General features: G+C 39.9%; 1 protein-coding gene across 1 annotated transcript in view; it reads left to right on the forward strand.

Moving 5' to 3' along the window:
* Positions 1–20,538, forward strand: part of syne1b (spectrin repeat containing, nuclear envelope 1b) — a 72,175-nt gene that overhangs the window by 3,695 nt on the left and 47,942 nt on the right. Inside the window, exons 3-49 of the mRNA XM_053633897.1 lie at positions 2,292–2,387; positions 2,581–2,664; positions 3,373–3,465; positions 3,563–3,738; positions 3,844–4,040; positions 4,423–4,532; positions 4,735–4,785; positions 4,958–4,990; positions 5,222–5,329; positions 5,426–5,563; positions 5,917–6,081; positions 6,915–7,027; positions 7,108–7,276; positions 7,353–7,449; positions 8,212–8,414; positions 8,716–8,880; positions 9,005–9,157; positions 9,236–9,379; positions 9,869–10,036; positions 10,173–10,331; positions 11,572–11,736; positions 11,891–12,025; positions 12,226–12,384; positions 12,542–12,750; positions 12,955–13,063; positions 13,148–13,312; positions 13,530–13,697; positions 13,819–13,995; positions 14,251–14,391; positions 14,498–14,658; positions 15,280–15,430; positions 15,515–15,742; positions 15,882–15,980; positions 16,124–16,311; positions 16,452–16,575; positions 16,663–16,829; positions 16,936–17,089; positions 17,183–17,808; positions 17,958–18,137; positions 18,223–18,367; positions 18,518–18,676; positions 18,787–18,969; positions 19,058–19,159; positions 19,247–19,450; positions 19,631–19,838; positions 19,967–20,079; positions 20,190–20,395. Coding sequence (XP_053489872.1) covers positions 2,292–2,387; positions 2,581–2,664; positions 3,373–3,465; positions 3,563–3,738; positions 3,844–4,040; positions 4,423–4,532; positions 4,735–4,785; positions 4,958–4,990; positions 5,222–5,329; positions 5,426–5,563; positions 5,917–6,081; positions 6,915–7,027; positions 7,108–7,276; positions 7,353–7,449; positions 8,212–8,414; positions 8,716–8,880; positions 9,005–9,157; positions 9,236–9,379; positions 9,869–10,036; positions 10,173–10,331; positions 11,572–11,736; positions 11,891–12,025; positions 12,226–12,384; positions 12,542–12,750; positions 12,955–13,063; positions 13,148–13,312; positions 13,530–13,697; positions 13,819–13,995; positions 14,251–14,391; positions 14,498–14,658; positions 15,280–15,430; positions 15,515–15,742; positions 15,882–15,980; positions 16,124–16,311; positions 16,452–16,575; positions 16,663–16,829; positions 16,936–17,089; positions 17,183–17,808; positions 17,958–18,137; positions 18,223–18,367; positions 18,518–18,676; positions 18,787–18,969; positions 19,058–19,159; positions 19,247–19,450; positions 19,631–19,838; positions 19,967–20,079; positions 20,190–20,395 — 7,448 coding nt within the window. The remainder of the gene's footprint in view (positions 1–2,291; positions 2,388–2,580; positions 2,665–3,372; positions 3,466–3,562; positions 3,739–3,843; positions 4,041–4,422; positions 4,533–4,734; positions 4,786–4,957; positions 4,991–5,221; positions 5,330–5,425; positions 5,564–5,916; positions 6,082–6,914; positions 7,028–7,107; positions 7,277–7,352; positions 7,450–8,211; positions 8,415–8,715; positions 8,881–9,004; positions 9,158–9,235; positions 9,380–9,868; positions 10,037–10,172; positions 10,332–11,571; positions 11,737–11,890; positions 12,026–12,225; positions 12,385–12,541; positions 12,751–12,954; positions 13,064–13,147; positions 13,313–13,529; positions 13,698–13,818; positions 13,996–14,250; positions 14,392–14,497; positions 14,659–15,279; positions 15,431–15,514; positions 15,743–15,881; positions 15,981–16,123; positions 16,312–16,451; positions 16,576–16,662; positions 16,830–16,935; positions 17,090–17,182; positions 17,809–17,957; positions 18,138–18,222; positions 18,368–18,517; positions 18,677–18,786; positions 18,970–19,057; positions 19,160–19,246; positions 19,451–19,630; positions 19,839–19,966; positions 20,080–20,189; positions 20,396–20,538) is intronic.

Raw genomic sequence — 20,538 nt, forward strand, 5'->3', positions numbered from 1 at the left:
AGAATGCATAACGAGGCATAAATAGCAGGGGCGCTGTAATGGGGTGAAGATTAGGACGATTCTAAGGGCCTTGGACAGACAGGGGGCCCAGCAGAACCCCATACTTTGCTGTATGATTTTGGTATTTAAATGGTATCTTTGCATAATAATCTATTAATAAGCACGCTATAATAAATGCCCTCACACTGTGCCAAGTGCATGTGTGTGTCCCCTTAAGTCGTTCGCTGATTATTCAGAAAAGCGGCCCTTCACATTTGTGAGTCATTACATGCATCAGGTAGATGGCAAGAGATGGTGCAGATAAAATCGGGATGCCAAAAGAGGAAAGAAAAACACGAAAAAAAAGAGTAGAGAGCAAGACGGGGAAGACAGCTAGTCACCCAGTTTTTCAAAAAATAAGGTGATTTATGTTCCCTGTTTTGTGCTGTGATTCTGAAGTGAGCCCGTATGAAGCTGTTATAATTAACATCAAATAGAAATCCTATCAGTTCCTCACCCCGATGTTTATCCTTGGAAGTCGAACACAATATTTCCAAGAATGTTTTTTTTTCCACGCAATCGAGCAATAGTAATGGAGCATTGAGCTTCAAAAAGGACGGAAAAGCACCAAGTGACAATAAAACCAGTCCAGTGTTGTATATATTCAAGCTTTCCGAGGTCTTTCTGTGAGGAATCGATCGAAATTGAATGTAATCATATAACTCTGCTTTAATTGTCCCGAGTGAGTTTATGAGAGAAGTGTTGTAATGATGTCCAATTCGTGAGTGAATCGTTTGTTTGAATCGGTTCTTTTCAACGAATTGGAGAACCCCGTTGATAAAACCAGTCTGAATGACACGAATAGAACCGATCTGATTCCCAAGTTCAACTCACTGATTCAGTGATCCCGTCCGTGTTTTAGCTAATTTCCACATTTCTTTCTGAAGCTGCTGGTGTGTGAAACCTATTATTCACTCAGTGAATAATAATAATAATTGTAATAATAATAATAGTAAAGTTCATTGTTCTTGGTACTTGGGGAACAAGAAATTACAAATCGACAGCTTATAAAGACATCCAGACAGAGCTTCTATAGTGTCTGTATATGAGAGAGAGAGAGAGAGTACAATGGTGTTAATTACTTGTACGGTATATATAATTATTTGTGTATAGTTATAATTGCATTATTTCAGTTAATTTAATAAACTGTTCAAATTTTGTTCTTTATAGTCTCTTATTGAATATGCAATAATTGTTATGCTTATTGATAATGATTGTTTTTACAGGTGGCAATAAAAAAAGATAATTGGGGGGGTGGGGGTTTTGGGGACCCGAAGTACAAATTAGACAAGGGCCCCAGAAACCCTAGCGGCGCCCCTGATAAATTGTCAATAACTGGCACGAGAAATATTCCATTAGTATGTTATTTTTAGAGTTTTAAATTCTCATCAGACTGCAAAAAGCTGTTTGTAACAAATCAGTAACTGGAAAGGAGTTAAGCATAATCATCATAATACTTGTCTGATTAAAATGAGTGTAAAAAAATAAGGTACACTTATTTTAGAAATAATCTGTTGTGGGTGTGCTATGTTGGAAAATTTGGAATCGTGCCATATGGTAGCCTCCGGTCTCAGTTTTGCACACTTTGGCCGGTTAAGCCTGTCACAGCATGAACAGCATGGCTCTTTGTAATTAGTGTTGAAAAAGTGAAGGCTGTTTACTTGTTCCTATTTGTAATGTGGGTGCAAAGATGTTGCAGATCTTTGGAAAGCCATGCTAGTAAATGTGTCACTTTAACAATTAGCTTATCTCTGTGGTAGTTTGTGAAAACTTGTTGGATGTCACTGTGGCTGATCTCACCAAAACGACACAGAAATGCTTTTATTTTAGAATTACATTTTAATTTAGAGATCATGCCTGGTAAGGAGCCAGTTTAACAGAAGCAGTGACCTTTGTAGTCTGTCTGTCTAAAGAAATGTAATACCGTATTTGAGTGTAATTTCCTCACATGATGAATGTACCGCTGTGACCAATTTATAGTTATGTGGCATAGTGAAACAGACATAAGCCTATTTAATTCAGTTTGTATTCAGATACCAGCTCCAGCATTGCAGTCAGACGGTCAGTTTTCTTTTTGGCATAATTATAAATTGCTAAAACTTTACTTGTAGTTGTGATACATGCATAAGTGAAACATACGTCAGTTTAGGAAGACCTGTAGTTTTCAGAACTATATACTGTATATGAGGTGTTTTCCCAGGCTGCCGCACATCTTATTTATCTATATTCTTTTTTTGTGCTCTTTTCTGTAGCGTAAACCTCCTTTAGAAATCAGTGACCTTTTTGAGGACATCAAGGATGGGGTGAAACTGCTGGCTCTGTTGGAGGTACTATCTGGGCAGAGATTAGTAAGTGCTACTATGATATATTTTTTTATCTTCATCCTACCAGATCGATACGTTACTCGATATAATCTTTTGAGGATGTAACCAGAGTTGCAATTTAATCTATCTTGAGTGCAATTTCTATCAGTTGGATGGAGTTACTGATCAAATTTGATTCTACAGCCATTTTGTTTTTGTTCTGTCCCTCTATTCACAGCCATGTGAACAGGGTCGGCAGTTGAAGAGAATCCACTGGGTGTCCAACATCGGCACTGCTCTGAAGTTCTTGGAGGGCAGGAAGGTAATCAATCTTTCTGCAGCCCTAAGATAAATTACGATGTATCTAACACAGGAGTGACTCATACTGGCTATACCTGGCAACCTGCATTAACAACAGAAGAGACATGATAAATCTACACCTGTCCCACCCATATAACTACGTTCTTATTGTGCTGCAGCTTGAAATACTCATAAAATAGATATGCAGAACATAGGTAAAACTGCCCCTTAGTCTGTGACTAGAGTGTCCAATGTGTTACTGCACTCTCTCTCCTGCCATGCCTCCAATCAGTCTGTGTACAGAGGATCTCCGGTTAGTACGTTTTGGAGCTGCAACTCACTTTTTTGTTCATGGCTGTTTGCTCATGCCTAGCTGTTTATTCAGAGACATTTTGGTTCTCCCCAACATAGTGTATCTACAGTGCACTTGAGTCTTATTGGTTTGCCACAATATGTTAAATATTCCATTACAGGAAACAGACTACCAGTATAGTCTTATTAGGACAAGCAATTGAGAGCTTTCTGAACTGGTACTTCACAAAGGAAAAACATTTCATTTATTCCTTGTTGAATTTGAAGCAAATAATTAAAGAGCTTAGTTTTTTTGTTGCCTGGCTTGCTTTTGTTACCCTGATTGCAAATGATGACATTGACATTCCAGAGATATGTGGTCTCTATGTTATATGACTATGTGCTTGGAAAATGTGCTTCTTTTTTTTTTTTTTTACAGATCAAGCTAGTAAATATAAATGCCACTGACATTGCTGATGGAAGACCATCCATTGTCTTGGGGTTAATGTGGACCATAATCCTATACTTTCAGGTAAACCCTATGGCTAACCCTATTCATAATATATCATCTTTATGCTGTAAAAGGTCAGTTTGTTCATCCATACACCTTTACTGATGCTTTTTTTCAGATTGAAGAGCTGACGAGTAACCTCCCAGCCCTACAGGCACTCTCCAACAGTGCATCCTCTGTAGATAGCATGGCTAATTCCGAGACCAAAAGCCCACCCATGAAGAGAAAAGTCATCAAGTTCCAGGGCAACGCTAAGAAAGCCATGCTCCGATGGGTGCAATGTACAGCAACCAAGTATGCCATGCTTCTTTTACATTACAGAGGTACACATTAAATAACTGCACATCATCTACAAAGATGTTCCCAGTTAAAGTGTTTTATTTTTGTTGTTTTTAAAAGCCGCATGGGGATTGAGGTAAAAGACTTCGGTTCTAGCTGGCGGAGCGGTGTGGCCTTCCACTCGGTCATATATGCTATTCGCCCAGACCTGGTGGACATGGAGCTTGTAAAGAGAAGAAGCAACCGTGAGAACCTGGAGGAAGCCTTTACTGTGGCAGAGAATGAGCTGGGCATCCCACGCCTCCTAGATCCTGAAGGTGTATTTGTCTTGTCCTGACTTATTCTGTTATAAAATATTTCATTAAATATCTGCTTTGACATACAAGAAGACATAATAGATTTGTTAGGTAGGCTGCAGTATTTGATATATTTTACTGCCAGCTTGCAGGCCTAATTATTAGCACACACAACTTCATATATAATCTATGCTGCTCTAGGAGGATGAAGAAACTGGCCTGACATAATTACTGGATTTGTTAGCAGACTAAATATAATCTAATTCTTTGGGGACTGAGGATCTTTCTTATGCGTGCTGCACTGCATTTTTTGACTTGACCGACACACTTTTATTAATCATGTTTATCCATCACATTCTTTAGATTGTCTAGTTTTGTTCTTTAACGTTTGTGTTTTCCGCAGATGTGGATGTGGATAAGCCTGATGAGAAGTCCATAATGACCTATGTGGCTCAATTCCTTAAGCACTACCCAGACCCCCACCAATCTGAGACAGATGGACAGCAAGAGGAGGTTTGCTTTAGAGCCTTGCACCAAATGTCACCTGCACGCTTGTGTACTTACTAAAATTATGTAACTGCTTGCTGTTACTTAATCATGTCCCTGTGGCGCTTGTTTACCATGCAGTCCAACCCATCACAGGAAAGATTCTAGCCTCACACCCGCTCTCCATGCTTCATATGCTCACTTTGTCATCTATCTTGTGCATTTGTAGCTGCTTCTTCGTTCCATTCCAACTTTTGCCCTCTCTATCCCCATGCTGCAGGTAAGTGCTGAGCTCACGTTATGTCTGCATGCATCCTGATTTAGTGTCTGCGGTGGACTCTCCCTCCATTCTCTCTTCTCGCTGTTTTGCTCTCTTTTCCTTTGTCTTTTTCCGCTAACATCTTGACGGTGTTGTGTTTGCATCTCTCTGTGTGCCTTGCTTTCCTGGACAGTATGATCCTCAAGACATTGAGCTAATGCTTGAGGTATGTGTTTGTTCTTGGTGATTAGTAACTGTGTGAAACATGTCTAATGAAATGGCAAATTGCTTACGCCTTCCTTTTTTGGTCTATTTCTGAGGATATTATTTTAAAATGTTTTCATCACTTTTAGGGAGTGCTATCTGGGCTTTTCTTGTGTGTGAACATAGCTACTTAGATACAGAGAGATTGGTAATGAGGCATGGAGGATGAGTAAAGATGTATGCGTGTGTTCAGAGAGAGGAAAGAAAGATTCTACGGGAGTGGAAGGCCTGGCTGGATCAGCTGGAGAGAGACATACTCCGTGCACAAGGAGCAGAGGGCAACCTCACTGACAAATATCAGGTAACTCAGCTGATACTGCAGACTGATAGCACACATGGGGTTTCTGCTCTCTGAAATATTGAAGACTAGAGCATACCTATTTATTTTGTTTATCAGGCCTTCAAGAACTTCCGTGTGCAGTATGAGATGAGGAAAAAGCAGATAGAGACTCTGCTGCAGCCTGTGCATAAGGACGGTAAACTGTCTGTGGACCAGGCAGTGGTGAAACAGGCATGGGAGCAGGTGTCTGTCCGGGTACGCGTCTCACATCATATGATCCATCTGTTTAAAGACAAAAAGCCACTTTTTGAACTTCTCTTGTTGCTCATTGCTGCAAAAGTAAGCTGTCATTCATTGTTATAAGATGTGCTGTAAAATGGAGCAGCGGCCATTCACTCACAATATGTTAATGGTGAAGGAGCAGATACACAGAGAGAGTTTTGTATAGAGGAACACAGTGCTCCAGTGAATTCACTACAGTATGTCTACAAGCCAACAAAACCGTCATGTGGAGTAGACACTTGTTAACTGAAATAAGGCTTTTTGAACAGTTTACTGTATTAAAAGCATAACATTCCTTTTAATGAAATTGTTGCTCTGCTTTGTAGCTTCTGGACTGGCATATCCATCTGGATAAGTCTCTGCCAGGTCCCCTGGGAGCGATTGGGGCCTGGCTGCATCGGGCAGAATTCGCTCTCAGAGAAGACATTCCCATTCAACAGGCCCATGATGAGACGGCCAACATCATCCACAGGAAGCTGGAGCAGCATAAGGTGTGATATGCTGGAAATATTAACTATTCGACCTCCTGTTTTCTCTTTTGGGGTGGCACAGTGGAGGTGCTGGAGGTAATGTTCCCAGGATAGGCCTAGTGTGACCCTGACAAGGATAAAGCGGTTCCTGAAAATAAATGAAAGAATGAATGTTTTCTGATTCTACACCACAGGTTTATTTATAATCTGAGGCATATGCATCAAAAAGTACAGGTTAGATCTGCGCATAGGACTGTTTTTTTAATCCCACTCCTGCCTAGTCCTGTAGTAATTTCTGTTTGGACGACAATATTTTAATAGTATGAACTCAGTTGGACCAATTCCCCAAACATAAACAAATAAGTAATTTCAACAATGAAACAGACAAATTTATAACATTTATAATTTTTGCTACTGGCTTAGGCAATAACAAGCCAGGAGCAGTCTGACCAAATCTGAATAAAATTTGGCTGGTGAAATTGCCAGTTCACTTTAATGTAAAAGGATGCTGGAATGTGAAAAACAGAATGTGAATTTACTTCCGACTCTGGCTAATTTCACTTCTGAGTTTACCTAGATGAATCATAATCATATTAAGCATGAGGCAAAAGAAAACTAGCAGATTATGGTAGAGCCTTTCTAAAAAATTTTAAATAAAGTGAAAGAACTGGTAATTATTAAGTAGTAGTTACACTAATTATGTGCTAGTTATCTTATATTTCTAATTTCTAATTTCTAAACACCTGGACATGCCTGCATAAGAATAATGGTTTCTTTGCATCTCACAAGAATCCAGTCCCAGTGTAGTACAAGGTAATAACTGACTACTGATGCTGTCATTTTTGTTCTTCCAGGAGGTGCTAATAAATCTGGAAGGGCACAGGCAGACATTTCAGCAGATTCACAGGGATAGAGCAGTTAACGGTGTACCAGTACCACTTGAACAGCTCCAAGATATGGCAGAAAGGTCAGCTCTGCTTCTCATCAGGCTTGCTGAGATTGTCAGCACACATAGCTAGCATTTTATTAAAATACTACTCTCCACAGATTCAATTATGTGTCCACCTCATCTCATGTTCACCTAATTAAACTGGAATTCTGGGAAATGAAGTATCGTCTCATGGCATTCCTTATCCTGGCTGAGTCTAAGCTCAAGTCTTGGATCATCAAATATGGCCGACGGGACTCTGTGGAGTTGCTTCTACAGAACTACATTGTGAGTCCAGTCTGAAAAAAAATCTGATCCAGAACACATAAAATATGGATCATCATTAAACATTTCTTCTCTACAGGCATTTATTGAGGGTCACAAGTTCTTTGAGCAGTATGAGACAACATTTCAGACCCTTAAACAAGCTGCAGACATCTACATTAAGTCTGATAGCTCAGGTAAAGTTAACCAATAATTTCATTTTCTCCTTGTGCTGCAGAATGATTCTTCTGTTATAATCACTTGCTGATCCGTAGTGGTACTATTTCTTATGATGTCTTGAACCAAACTGGTGTGGTACAGCATAGTGTGTAAAAATATTTTCCAACAATTTCCTATACAGCCATTTTTCTTCAACCGCAATTGCTTGTGTTTATAATAGTAGTTCTGTTCTTTAATTCTGTTCATTGGTGTTGAGATATTTGACCTGATAGGGAGGCCCCTATCCATATAGGCTGTATATATCAGGGCCTAATTGTCCATCTCATATTCTAGGCTGTAGAATCTCCAGGAGAGGTATGTCTAGAGAAACGTAGGCAGCCGCTACTAGGCCCTTAGACACAATAATCAGCGTGCACTCTTCTATGATTCACTGTGCACTAATACTGAATCTTCTAATCCAATTCTACTCATATAGTTTCACTCTACAATATGTCTAACATGTTAACAACTACTGCCAACTCACTACGATGTAGCTCTAATTACTTGGTACATCATGCTGTTTTATTGTAACCATGACCAAGATATTGTTTACTGAAGATGAAGATTATATTGTATTACATATTTTGCATGACTTATAATCTAAATATTTTAAATGATGCTCTCAGTAGTATTTGGTAACGTTTTTCATGTTTCTTTATTTTCTGTATTATTATGGGCAGAATATTTCAAAATATTTCTTTAGTGTGTGAATGCACTCAAAAGATGCTGTGTGGTTTCAGCTGAGGAGTGTGAGGGGATGAATAAGTTCTTAAGTGAAACGATGGCACAGTGGAGAAACTTGTCAGTGGAGGTGCGCAGTGTGCGCAGCATGCTGGAAGAGGTTATCTCCAACTGGGAGAAATACAGCAGCAAAGTGGCCAGTCTGCAGGCCTGGCTGGAGGACGCTGAGCAGATGCTCAACCACTCGGAAAATGATAAACGTGTATGTATATAAAAACCAACCAGGGAATACGATGTAACATATACATTCAGTTGCCACAATTTATTGTCAGGTTGATATGGCATGTGAATTCTCTGATTTTCTTTGTTTTCTTCTGCTGACAATGTTTTTGCAACTGTAATATTTAGCATTGCACTTTTACACATTTGACTTCCAACCTTTGCTCAGCTGTGACAGTTTTTTGCCAAATGCCTCCAATTTTTTGATGTAACTGCTAGATAACCCTTGGTCATAGTTGAAAACCTTCACTGAGTTTGAGTTTGGAGTCTTGTATCCTTTGTAGGAATTCTTCCGGAACCTTCCACACTGGATACAGCAGCACATGGACATGAACGATGCAGGGAACTTCCTGATTGAGACTTGTGATGAGACTGTGTCTAGAGACCTGAAGCAGCAGCTGCTCCTCCTCAATGGTAGATGGAGGGAGTTGTTTGTCAAAGTCAAACATGTATGTGCTATTTACCCTGCTGGTTCACTGTTTAAATTACATCACTCAATACATGGTCTACAATTCAAGTTGGATTCCATGTCCTGCAGATGAGATTAAATCCCACAATTGTCTCCACATGCAGTACGCAAGAGCAGATGAAGTGGACAAGCTAAGGAAAGACTATGAGGATGGCATCTTAGCTTTAAAGATTTTTGTAGATACATCCAACGAGAGGATGAATACTCCTGTCCAAGTGTCCTTTTTGAACATAAGAACATTTCTTCAAGACATTGAGGTAAAAATGACATCCAAGAGGTATTAATAAAAAATTCTTTTCCACAGATATTTACATTTTAAATGTTTATTTCCACAGGATATCAAACATAAAGTGCCCTCAATGGAGGCAGTGTATAAAACAGCCACACGCAACGCCCAGCAGCTGACCAAAGACACTTCACAGGAAGAGATCACAGACATGCTGGGTGTCATGGAAACTATTAAAGAGGAGCTTAGCAAGGTGCTTGTCTCATGCAATGTTCAGCCCTGGTATTAACGTCCATCTTGGGTATTCTAATTAGCAGAGACTGATAGCCATTCAAAGCTAGTATTTTCCTGTGTCTTGACGCATCTGCAGTGACCACTCATGATCACATTTGGGGTGCAAAAGCAACCCAAAGTCATTTCAAAACCAGACCCAAAATACTAACCAAAACCAAAAGAAAACACAAAGTCTTTATATTTAGCCATTGGATGGCATTTCCCAATTAAATCACATCGGTCATACCGCTTACATTGGTCGATTAAAAGCTACTCATGCTGTCATCTAGTGTTTTGTGCACATTTTGCACTGTCCACTTGTGATCCAATCACCTGAGACAGATGTTCACATCAAATGTGAACAGGGCCTCAGTGTCTAATTTGCTCTATTACATCAAACAGGTCACTTTGTCACATTATCACCTTTTTACTCTCTCACTAACATTGTTATGACCCTTCTGGATTTTAGATAAGGGAGAAGGTTGTGCCTTTGCAGAGGGATTCACAGGCCTTGCTGCCTCCTTTAGAAGAAATGGAGAAGCACATCACTGGGTTTTATCAGTCTCTGGAGAAGGCTAGTCGCATTACCAGTGCACGCGAGTCTGAGACACCAGGAGACTTCCAACAGAAGTGTCAGGTGATTAAGGTCATGGGTCACAAATACTGTAGCATGTACTGCAAAGTGACGTACATATATGGCCCACACAAAATGTCTACAAGTGAAAGTGAGTTCTGATTTGGGACTGCCTTTATCTTTCTTTGTCTTACTATAGGAACTTGTGACATACCAGCAAAGCTGTAAAAAATGTCTTACAGTGATAGATAAGAACCATCAGATCATAATGAAAGCCCTAGAAGGCAGTAAAACATTGAGGCACCTGGATACATCTCTGCTGCAAAAGAGAGTAGTAGAGCTTCAGGCCTCCTCCCAGGTAAGCATTATTCCATTTTCCTTAAAGGAATTGGGGGATGTGGTCGTCAACAGAGTTGGCTTGGCTAGTTAGCTACCTATGGCTATGTCTCAATCAGCTCCATAGCTCTGTAGGTAGTGAATCAGTATATCGTGTACACAAGTTCGGGCACAGGTAAGGACCCTGGCTCACTGCATATTGAGACATTGATAAATTAATTTCTGGCAACACGATTATGTACTTGTGTCGTCAAACGTCTCCAAAAATTAAAAACTTTGTTTTATATGTCATACAAATTTATTAGCTTAATCACATGCATTTATGTCATAATATGTCAAGCAGGATTGTGGGAAAGGTAGTTGAAAAAAATCATTAAACACTTAAAAGTTATTAGATTTAAACAAACCTTATGTAGAACATCAAATAAAGTAAAAAAAAAAAAAAACGCTAACAGAGGTAATCATTTGAGAGCTAGAACAACAATAACAGGCTACTTACATTTGTAGACGGAAGTTGGCTGAGAGTTTGTCTGGAGTGGAGGGAATGTTCTAGTGCACTGGAAGGATTTTGGGATTGAGACAGCCCTTAAAATGGCTGACTCCCTGATCAGTGCCCTGACTAGGGAGCTGGTCAGGAACTAGGGAGCTGGTTGAGACATACCCTATGAGGTGACAAGCACGAGGTCTTTTATTGAGGACAGTGGTGTTAGTGTAGGGTTCCAAAGCTTCAGCTTCTATCTGTTGTGAGTATAGTCCTTTATACCATATAGTTTAGTCCTTTATATAGGAGTTTAGTCCTTTAGTCTGTCCAGAGAGCTGGACAGAGTAAAGGACTGAAGTGCTACTGCACCAGTCCCTTTAGGCAGTTATCAAGCAATTCCATTGGCACGACTATCAGCAGGTAGTCAAATGGCATTGTGGATAATAAAGGAAACTGTTAATCAGATGTAAATATACCAACATGTTGATGACATTTAAATCCCTAAATCAACTTGGAATGTTTTTACAAAGGAAAACTTGGACACCAGGTTAGATTGTGTATTAATTATAAATATTGAAATGCAAGATGTTCAGGGTGGATTTTTCATTAAAGAAACAAAGAATTCATAGGGGGCAATCAGTTGAAAATATGCAAGCAATATTGAACATTTTAAAAATGTATTCTTCCATACTAAATATCTAATTTTCTAATACAACATATTTGTGACATGGGTAATCCATTTCAATGCAGAATTTTATAGTGTGTATTGATATGCCTATAGGCTATGGTAGAAGAGACCACTGAGTGGAAGAAGCACGTGGAAGCCAACAGCAGCATGATGAAGCGGTTTGAAGAGTCTCGTCTGGAGCTGGAGAAGGTTCTTAAAGTAGCCAGAGGTTGCATGACAGAGAGAGGAAACCCAGAGGACCTGCTAAAAAAGCACACAGTAAGAGGAAAATCTCTATTAAATCTGTTATGAAGGGCTAAAGTAGGTCAAGGCAAGTGCAAAATTAGCACCTCATTCAGTCAAAAATAGAAATACTGTCTTTGGGAAATAAACAAGTTGTAAATGTAATTTTTTTTGTTGACTATTTTTGCAGGAGTTCTTTTCACAGCTTGATGAGCGAGTCCTTAATTCATTTCTGAAGGCCTGTGATGAACTTACTGATATTCTGCCTGAACAAGAACAGCAGACTCTACAGGAAACAGTCAGAAAACTGCACAAACAGTGGAAGGTTAGGTGACCTTTTTAACATGAAGCTACAAACATAACACACCCCCCCCATCCCCACCCCACCCTTAGTCCTCTATTTGTGTAAATAAATGTTAATAATTTTCGTTGGCACTAGACACATTAGTAGAGGTCAGTAACATAGAGTTAAAACATTCAGAAATTGTAGGAAGTTGTGTCTAAAAGCCTTATTTCTGTCCTCAGGATGTACAGACAGAGATCCCATACCACCTCCTACAACTGAAAGTGGAGGTGGAGCGCAATCGTTTGATGTCCTCTCTACAGGAGTGTGAAGCTGAACTGGCTCGAGAGAATCGCAGCCTGCCAGGCATGGGCAGTGAGAGACTGGTGAAAGAGCACAGGGTGAGAGTCTCTCAGGCATAAAAATGATTTTCCTTATTGTTTGATTCATTAAATCGAATACATAGCATTATGGGTACCTTGTTACAAAAGGAACTTTGCATTACATCATGCAATTTTCAGAGAGCAGGTGTTTCTGATGCCAGGTTTCTGCATATAGGCTTTTTTCAGGGACAAGGGCCCTCAGATGCTGTGTGTGAAGCGATTGCAACATATGGAGGATCTCTGTTCGAAGCTGACAGACAGTGAGCAGGCACGCCAAACTCTGGAAAAATCTAGAACTGCATTTGCTGAGGTTCAAGATGAGATAGAGAGCACTCATCAGAAACTCATGCAGCACCCTGACAAATGGAAAGAGTTTAACACCAGGTGAGAATTTTCTCTTTTTTTCGATATTGTATCATAATTGCAGTCAAGCCCCATTTTTGATGCATCACCAGTTTGGTGCATATAGGGCCTGTAAGATCTGCTCTTAGTCACAATGACTGAGTGCTAATATGGATTACACATGTGCCTGGTATTTTATGTTCTATGAACATAATGTGAATTTTGTGTTTTATGAATCGGTTACAGATTTTCTGAACTGGCTGCCTGGCTGTCTTCGAAGGAAAGCCAGCTCAGGCTTTTGCGAAACCGTGCTAGTGACCCCAGTAAACTCAGGGAGGTGAAATCCACTATAGAGGTAAGAAAAAGCAAGATGTGAGAATGTGGGTATACATTATATTAGACCAAAGCAGCTCTGTAATTTTCTTCCATTCGCCTACAGAGTCTAAGGAATGATGCAGAGCTACAGGAAGGAAATGTGAGCTGGCTGAAATCTCGTCTCGCTGTTCTAATAGAAATCAGCACTGTGAGTGATGCCCAACGGCAGGCAGCTGTCCTCACCAAACTGTCCACTGACTTCAAGAGCCTTCTCAGTTCCCTCTCTGAGGTAAGACCCATCAAGGCAAGTGAGCTGCAAGGGCTACTAGTCCCTTACAGTTATTAATAAATCATTATTGATTCTTAATTAATCAACTTCCCATCTTCATATGAACCATTAATATATATATATATATGTGTGTGTATATATATATATATCATTCATATTTTGCTCCTTTTGATCCTATTGGTTCAATGTGAACACTGTTCAAACTGTGTTTATGCAGTCTGAGAAGGTGGCATTGGCAGTTGGAGATTGTGTGCAGTTCCAGGAGGAAGTGAAGAACACTCTGGATGAACTAACACAAGGTCAGCAGGAGCTGCAGGCAGAGGTAACCAAGATCCTGAACTCTGAGTCTGCAAAAGAAGCTCAGCAACTGCTGCTCATTCACCAGGTACTGTAATTTCATATCTTATAGATTGTGTTATTAATTCATAATTAATGTTTATGGCCTACTAAAATCCTAGGTCTTTTGTTTGGTTTATGTTGATCTTTTCTACTTTTCTACCTTATAGCAACAATTGAAACGTTTGCGACTCAAAAGGAGGGACATGCAGCAGCAGATCAGCCGAGGCCAGCAACTCCAGGTTCAGGAGGGCCTGGGGGAGAGCCTTCAGGATGACCTGCACAAATTAGATACCAGCCTGAGCCAGATGGACCAAAGCATGGAGGCACAGGAACAGAGTCTAGAAGTGAGTTAAGGCAATATATCTCCTCTGGAAGGTAACATGCCCTGTGTCAATGATATATATATATATAAATATATATATATATATATATATATATATATATATATATATATATATATATATATATATATATATACAGTATATCCAACATTATTCTAAAATGGATTCATTTTTGTCAACAAGGGGTAAAGATTTTCCTTATACTTGAGAATTTTAAGAGAAACTTTCCATAACTGCTCTTCTTCACTGTGCCTATAGGCAACACTGGCTTCTTGGCAGGAGTTTGACAGCCAGCAAGCAGCAGTAGGGGAGTTTGTGAGCAGAGTACGCTCAGTCAGAGAGAGAGAGATGACTTTCAGTAGCCCAGAGAGCTTAACAACAGAGCTGAAACAAACTAAGGTGAATTTACACTTAAAATGGTTTTTGGAAAATCAATTATTTTGCCTTTCTATATTTGTGTATAGATTTTTGCTTCATCCTTAATATATCATTTTGACTACTTTAGGAGCTGCTGAAACAGAGTGAGACTGAGGCAGAGTTGGTGAACACACTACTAAAGAGGGCTGCAGAGATCCAGCTTGGTCCTAAAAATGCTTCTCTGCTCCATACACAAGCTCACTCCCTCAGTGACCAACTGGACAAAACTGTGGCAAGCCTCAAGAAAGAGTAATACTTTTATTTAAACATGCATTACTTTAATGTGAAATTTACATTAGTGTCATGTAAATATAGCACAAACACAGTAATAGCCACTATTCCTCAAATTGATACTGCTTCTGACTTTAGTTTTTTTTTTGGTGTTATTTCTTCTTCTTCTTATTATTATTATTAATATTTATGGTAAATGAACTTTACTTTGCAGGTTTTGAGACTGTAATTTGTAATTAATTTGTGAACTTCCTTATTATGGTCGTTGATACGTCATAGGCAAATCTATGTGCCAACTTTATCTAGACTTAATTTTGTTTATAAATGCTTTGGCTTAAAGTACAATATAATACTTGCTGTGCAATTAGACTACTAGACCAGCAAGTCCATAACATTGTAGTAGATTATAATTGAAGGTGTTCACAAATAAATAGAAAGTGTGAATGTGTGTTTTGAATATAAGTTTATTTTTTTTCACAACTGACATTTCACCAGATTGTGAATTGACTTAATTAGCAACATCAGCATTACTATTAACAGAAAATGTGGAAAAAAAATCCCATTCAATCAAGATCTAGATTATTGTTATCTTTAACCTGTAATGTTTGGGGTCGTGTTTTGTATGCTGTCTGGTTTTAGTGTGAAGACTTTTGAGGACATAAAAAATCAGTGGGAGTCATTTGGGAGTGAGTTTGATGCTTTCTCCTCATGGATCTCTGAGAAGGAAAAGAAGCTTGACTCGCTAAAAAGCTCTAATGAACCACTGGAGCAGCAGATCAGTACTGCTAAGGTACGGTTAAGGTTTTAGTATGTAGTATATTTTACATTTTATATAATTGAATTATAATGTTTTGTTCTTTCCTTTGGTGGCCAGGCTGTGACAGCAGAGCTACAGGAGCGAGCAGAAATTCTGTCCCAACTGGAAGACAGAGCTCAGGCTCTATCCCAGTTTGTATCATCAGGAGAATCTGCACGAATCAAAGCTCGCCTGACACAGATTGGCAGGTACTGGGAGGAACTTAAGGAGAGCATGGAGCATCTGAATGGACAGTTGGAAGATAGCGCTAATCACCAGCAAAAGTTTAATACAAACCTTCAACAGGTAGATTTAGGTTAAATTTTTTTTAGCATAGTACATCATGAGAAATCAAAAAGGTATATATATATATATATATATATATATATATATATATATAAAATCAATATTATTTGCTCAGTCTCTGACTCCAATTCATTTCAAGGTGCAATCAGAGATTGATGCCATTCAGACGAAACTGGACACACCTCTCACATTCTGTGCAGCCTCATCTGATACCTATAAAGCTCTACAGGACCACATGGTATTATTCATGACAACACAATTACAAATGTGATTCCCACATAACTATTACAGTGTGTAAACATGTATCATGTTCAAAAAGAAATAAATGTCTAAACATGTTTCTACTTTGTTTGGTGATGCCTATTTTTTTTTTCTTTTTAGGATGTGTTCCAGTCTCTGGAGAAGGTGAAGGTCACCTTGCTGTCTCTGTGCACTGGGGCTCGCAGGCTAAGTGAGCGAGAGAAAGCTGAAAGTGCAGTAACAGCTCTACAGCACAGCTATGAGCAGAGCCTAAAGCAGGCCAAAAACAAACAGAGCCATATGGAAAGCCTGTTGTCTCTCTGGCAGAAGTATGTTAACGTTCACTTTGAGTTCATTTACAAAATTTGTCGGCAAATCTGTGATACATTTAAAAGACATTTACCATATTACTTACGACAGTACAAAATATTATGGGATCTCAGTGTTTTGGTTTTATATTCCTCCTCAGGTTAGAAAAAGACTGCTGTTCTTTGCAATCATGCCTTGAAAGCTGTGAGTCTGTGTCTGCTTCTGTAACCCAGTATCTCACTGTTGACAAGACAAAGCTTGATGGAGAGCTAATGGAGCTGAAAGTAAGTAAAAAAGGCTCATGTTTAACTTTTGTTCAGGAATATGGAACACTGGTGATTAATAAAATTTTTGCCTTTTGCCTTTTCTAGCACCTTCACTCTGAGCTACAGTCATTGGAGTCAATATATGAGGGGTTACTGACCCAAGCTCCAGCCCTTTACTCCACTGCATCAGATGAACAAGTGAAGACACTTAAAGAGGATCATGAGCAGCTGAAGAAAAGATGGAGCTCTCAATGTACAGCCATACCCAACAGGTCAGACATTTATTAAGACATGTACAGTATGTTTTAAAGACGTGGTGGCTGCTGCTATCATAGCTGACATACTATAGTAGAGTATTTAGTTGTCTGATCTTTATAGGATCCAGGTGCTCCAGGACCATATTTCACGGGTAGACGAGCATGAACAAGCGCTGCAAAAGTTCTTCAAGTGGGGAGAGTATTTCCTCTCATCTCTTCACTCATCCTCCCAAGTTAATATTACAGATTTACAGTTGATTGCTGTAGAAATAAAGGTGTGTCTCATCATCAGTCTTATCAATATAGCGTCGTCATCAGTGTCAGAGAAGCTTTGGCATCATACATTTGTTTGATTATGTTTATGACAGGAAAAGGCACAGTCGCTTCAGAGTGAGAACAGTGAAAGAGAGAATCTCCAGCAGCAGACAGAGTCCTTGTGTGCCTCCTGTGAGCCTGTGGAGCAGCATTATCTACAGAGCCGTCTGGAAAATAGCTTGCAGCCCTACATGCAGGCCCAGCAACTGGTGATGCAGCGAGGTGAGAGTGTAGAGAAGCTGGAGGCTTTCCTGCAGACCCACAATGTGGCTGCAGGTGTCCTCCGAGGTCTCAGACACACGGTGGAGAGTGCCGGTAGCTGGGACAAGAGTCGTGTGGATGAACTGCAGCGAGATCTAGAAGGAATCATTCCTGATATCAGCCGTCTGGAGTCGCTAGCGATCAGTCTGGACAGCAGCCTATGCAAAGCCCACCTCCACCTGGTTGATGCAAAGGAGGCTCGCACCTTGTGCCGGTCACAGGCTGACACATTGAGCACAGAGTTGGATGGAGTGAAGACCCTGCTTGGTTCCAAGCAGAGTGAGGCGGAGGCTCTGGGGGCTCTGTGGTCCTCCTTCAGACAGCGCAAAGAGCAGCTGCTCAAGAGTGTGGAAGACATCGAGGAGAAAGCTGACCAGCAGATTCTTAAAGAGCCCAACCTGCTCACATTACAACAAAGGTATTTAAAAAAAAACACAGAATCTTTTAACTCGTAATTCTTTTAATTATACATATGAGATAGATATGTTGTTACCAAAAATAAATTGTGTTACACTATGTCTTCAAGATTAGTTTTTAAATTGAAAATCTGCATGTATTGGCATATAGGCTGCGGTTCTTTAACCAGTTGGAGGATGAACTGCAGTCACACCAGCATGAGGAGCAGTGGCTGAGGGATAAAGGGCAACAGCTGTCCCAGAGAGATACAGAGCTAGCAGGAGAGGTGCTGAGGGAGATCAATCTCCTCAAGACCACCTGGGAGGACACAGAGAAACTTATTACAGAAAGGTGACCTGCCCTTTTCATTCGCCAAATATATTAGTTCTTTCTTAAACTACAGGATGTTTCAACCTTCATATTTCTCACTTTCTAGGCAGGAGCAGTGCACTAATATGATTGAGCTCATGAAGGACTATCAGAGTCTGAAATCCTCTATTAATGCAATAGTGGAAAATGCAGAGGCTGTCATCAAACTTGGTCTAAAGGACCAGGAAGACACCAGAAGGTCCCTGTCAAAGGTAAGTCTTAATACATATTGTTGGTTCATTGGAATAGCTATAACCTTATGAGAAAACGCTTTTCCACTTACTGAATAGAATTTTGCAGTTCCTGACCAAATGTTGGTAAATTCACATGAACAAAACCGATTGGTTTCTTTCTTTCATCAGCATGAAGCAATTAAGATGGAACTGACAGCTAATCAGGGGGAACTGGACCAGTTCTCAAGTAAAGCAAAGCAACTGGTGTGTGAATTAAACAGGATTCCAGACTGTGAAACTCAAGTGATAAAGACAGAGATGGAAGCTGTTGTGGACCAGTGGCTAGATGTAAGTGTGTGGCCATACTAATAAAAGCTCTTCCACACTCTTTAAGTAAAATTGTCTTTTGGTTAGGTCCTTGTAATTTCAAAATCAGCATATTTCCTTTCTACCTACAGGTGTCTGAGAGAATTGAGGACAACCTTGAGAAACTTAGAATGAGTTCCTCCATATGGGAGGATGTTTACCATATCAACGAGGAGATTGATAGCTGGTCTAACAGCTGTGTGATGGAACTCACAGACAGCCTCAACAGGTTCAGTGACAGTCAGAAGGCTGAAAATCGCCTTGCTGAAGTCAAGGCATGTGTTTCAATGGAGACATTCAGTGCTTACATCATATCGTAATCGAGCTGCTAGTGTCACATCTAATGTTTGTCTACATATGCAGGTTGAGGTGGAACAGAAAGAGAAGACATTAGACACAATACAAGCCAAAGTGTTAGAGCTGAAACGGCTTTGTAATACCAAAGACATCCCCACATCACTGCAGGTATGGTTTGTAATACAGGTCCATGAAAATTTAGGTCACCATGAGTATATGGATTATGCACTCATTTAATCTCAAATTCTCCGGCAGGTCATGGAGGCTGACCTGCAGAAGAAGATAAACAATGTGCAGGAGTTGTGTGCACAAGCGAAGAACAATCTGAGTGATTTCTGCTCTCAGAAAAAACAACTAGAGGACTTCCTTTCTCAGATGACTGAATGGTTGATGACAGTGGAGGGTTCTTTGCTGGATACAACATCTGGATCACCTCCAGAAGAGATCTGCAGAGTAAAGGTACAAAAAAAACATGTAATTCCTCATATTGTGCCCCATTCAATGTGACAAATGTAATTGTAGTATGTAGTAATCAGATTTAAATTGAAGCTGGGTGTCACACTGATATCTTAAATTATAGTTACTTGTCTTCATATAGCTTACTTTCAATTGGGTGTACACTGTTTATTTTTTTTGTAGGATATACAAAAAGAACTGCAGAACCAGCAGTCATGTATAGATTCATCACGAGAGAGCCTGAACACTCTTTGCAGGAAGTACCCTTCTGAAGAGCTGGCTAGCCTTGGGACCTCTTTAACTGATCTCATCAAGAAATATGAAACTGTCAATCAGCTGTGTGTTAAAAGGTTGGGATCAATGCAGCAAGGGCTACAACAGCTCTTTAGTGGTGAGAGTTACTATTCTCTAATTGAAATCAGTGAGCTTTTTTTCCCTATTAATAGGTACATTATGGTAGGTTCCTAAATGTTATCCATTTTCACACTCCACTGCTCTCTCTTTACCTCACATCTCCAGATCTTTTGAAACAGTTTCACACTTGGCTTGCTGGACAAAAGGACATAGTGAGAGAATGCTCTGATTACTCTGGGGACATCAGTGTTGTTGAGCGCAAATTGCAGAAGCTGAAGGTACATATATTACATATCTGTGTCTACATCAGCCTTTATCATGTTATTGTGTACGAAATGGCATTGCTTTTAAACTCGGTATTTATTTTTTGTGCTCTTGTGTTCTTCAGGGGGCTCTAGAGAGGGTTGAGGATGGAGAAAGTCGTCTAATGGAGGTGTGTCAGGAGGGGGAGAAACTCCTGCTTCACCTACCTAAGGCTAGTGCTGGCCAAGTGCAGCAGAGCCTTTCGTGCATCCAACAGGACTGGGACAGTTATGTGGAACAGTGCAGGCTGAGCCAACAGAGTCTTGAGGAAAGCGCTAGTCTGCTCAATGGGTGAGGACACAGCCCTTATTACATGTTACTGAGTATTTCTGTCGGATTATTTATGTATGGGTTGGGAAAGTAGTATATATCTCTCTCTAAGAAAAGAATGGTAGTTTTTTTTTTGCAAATATATACCTGATTCTAGGGGTAAA

Source organism: Ictalurus furcatus, chromosome 9, assembly GCF_023375685.1.
Source record: "Ictalurus furcatus strain D&B chromosome 9, Billie_1.0, whole genome shotgun sequence".
NCBI lineage: Eukaryota > Metazoa > Chordata > Actinopteri > Siluriformes > Ictaluridae > Ictalurus > Ictalurus furcatus.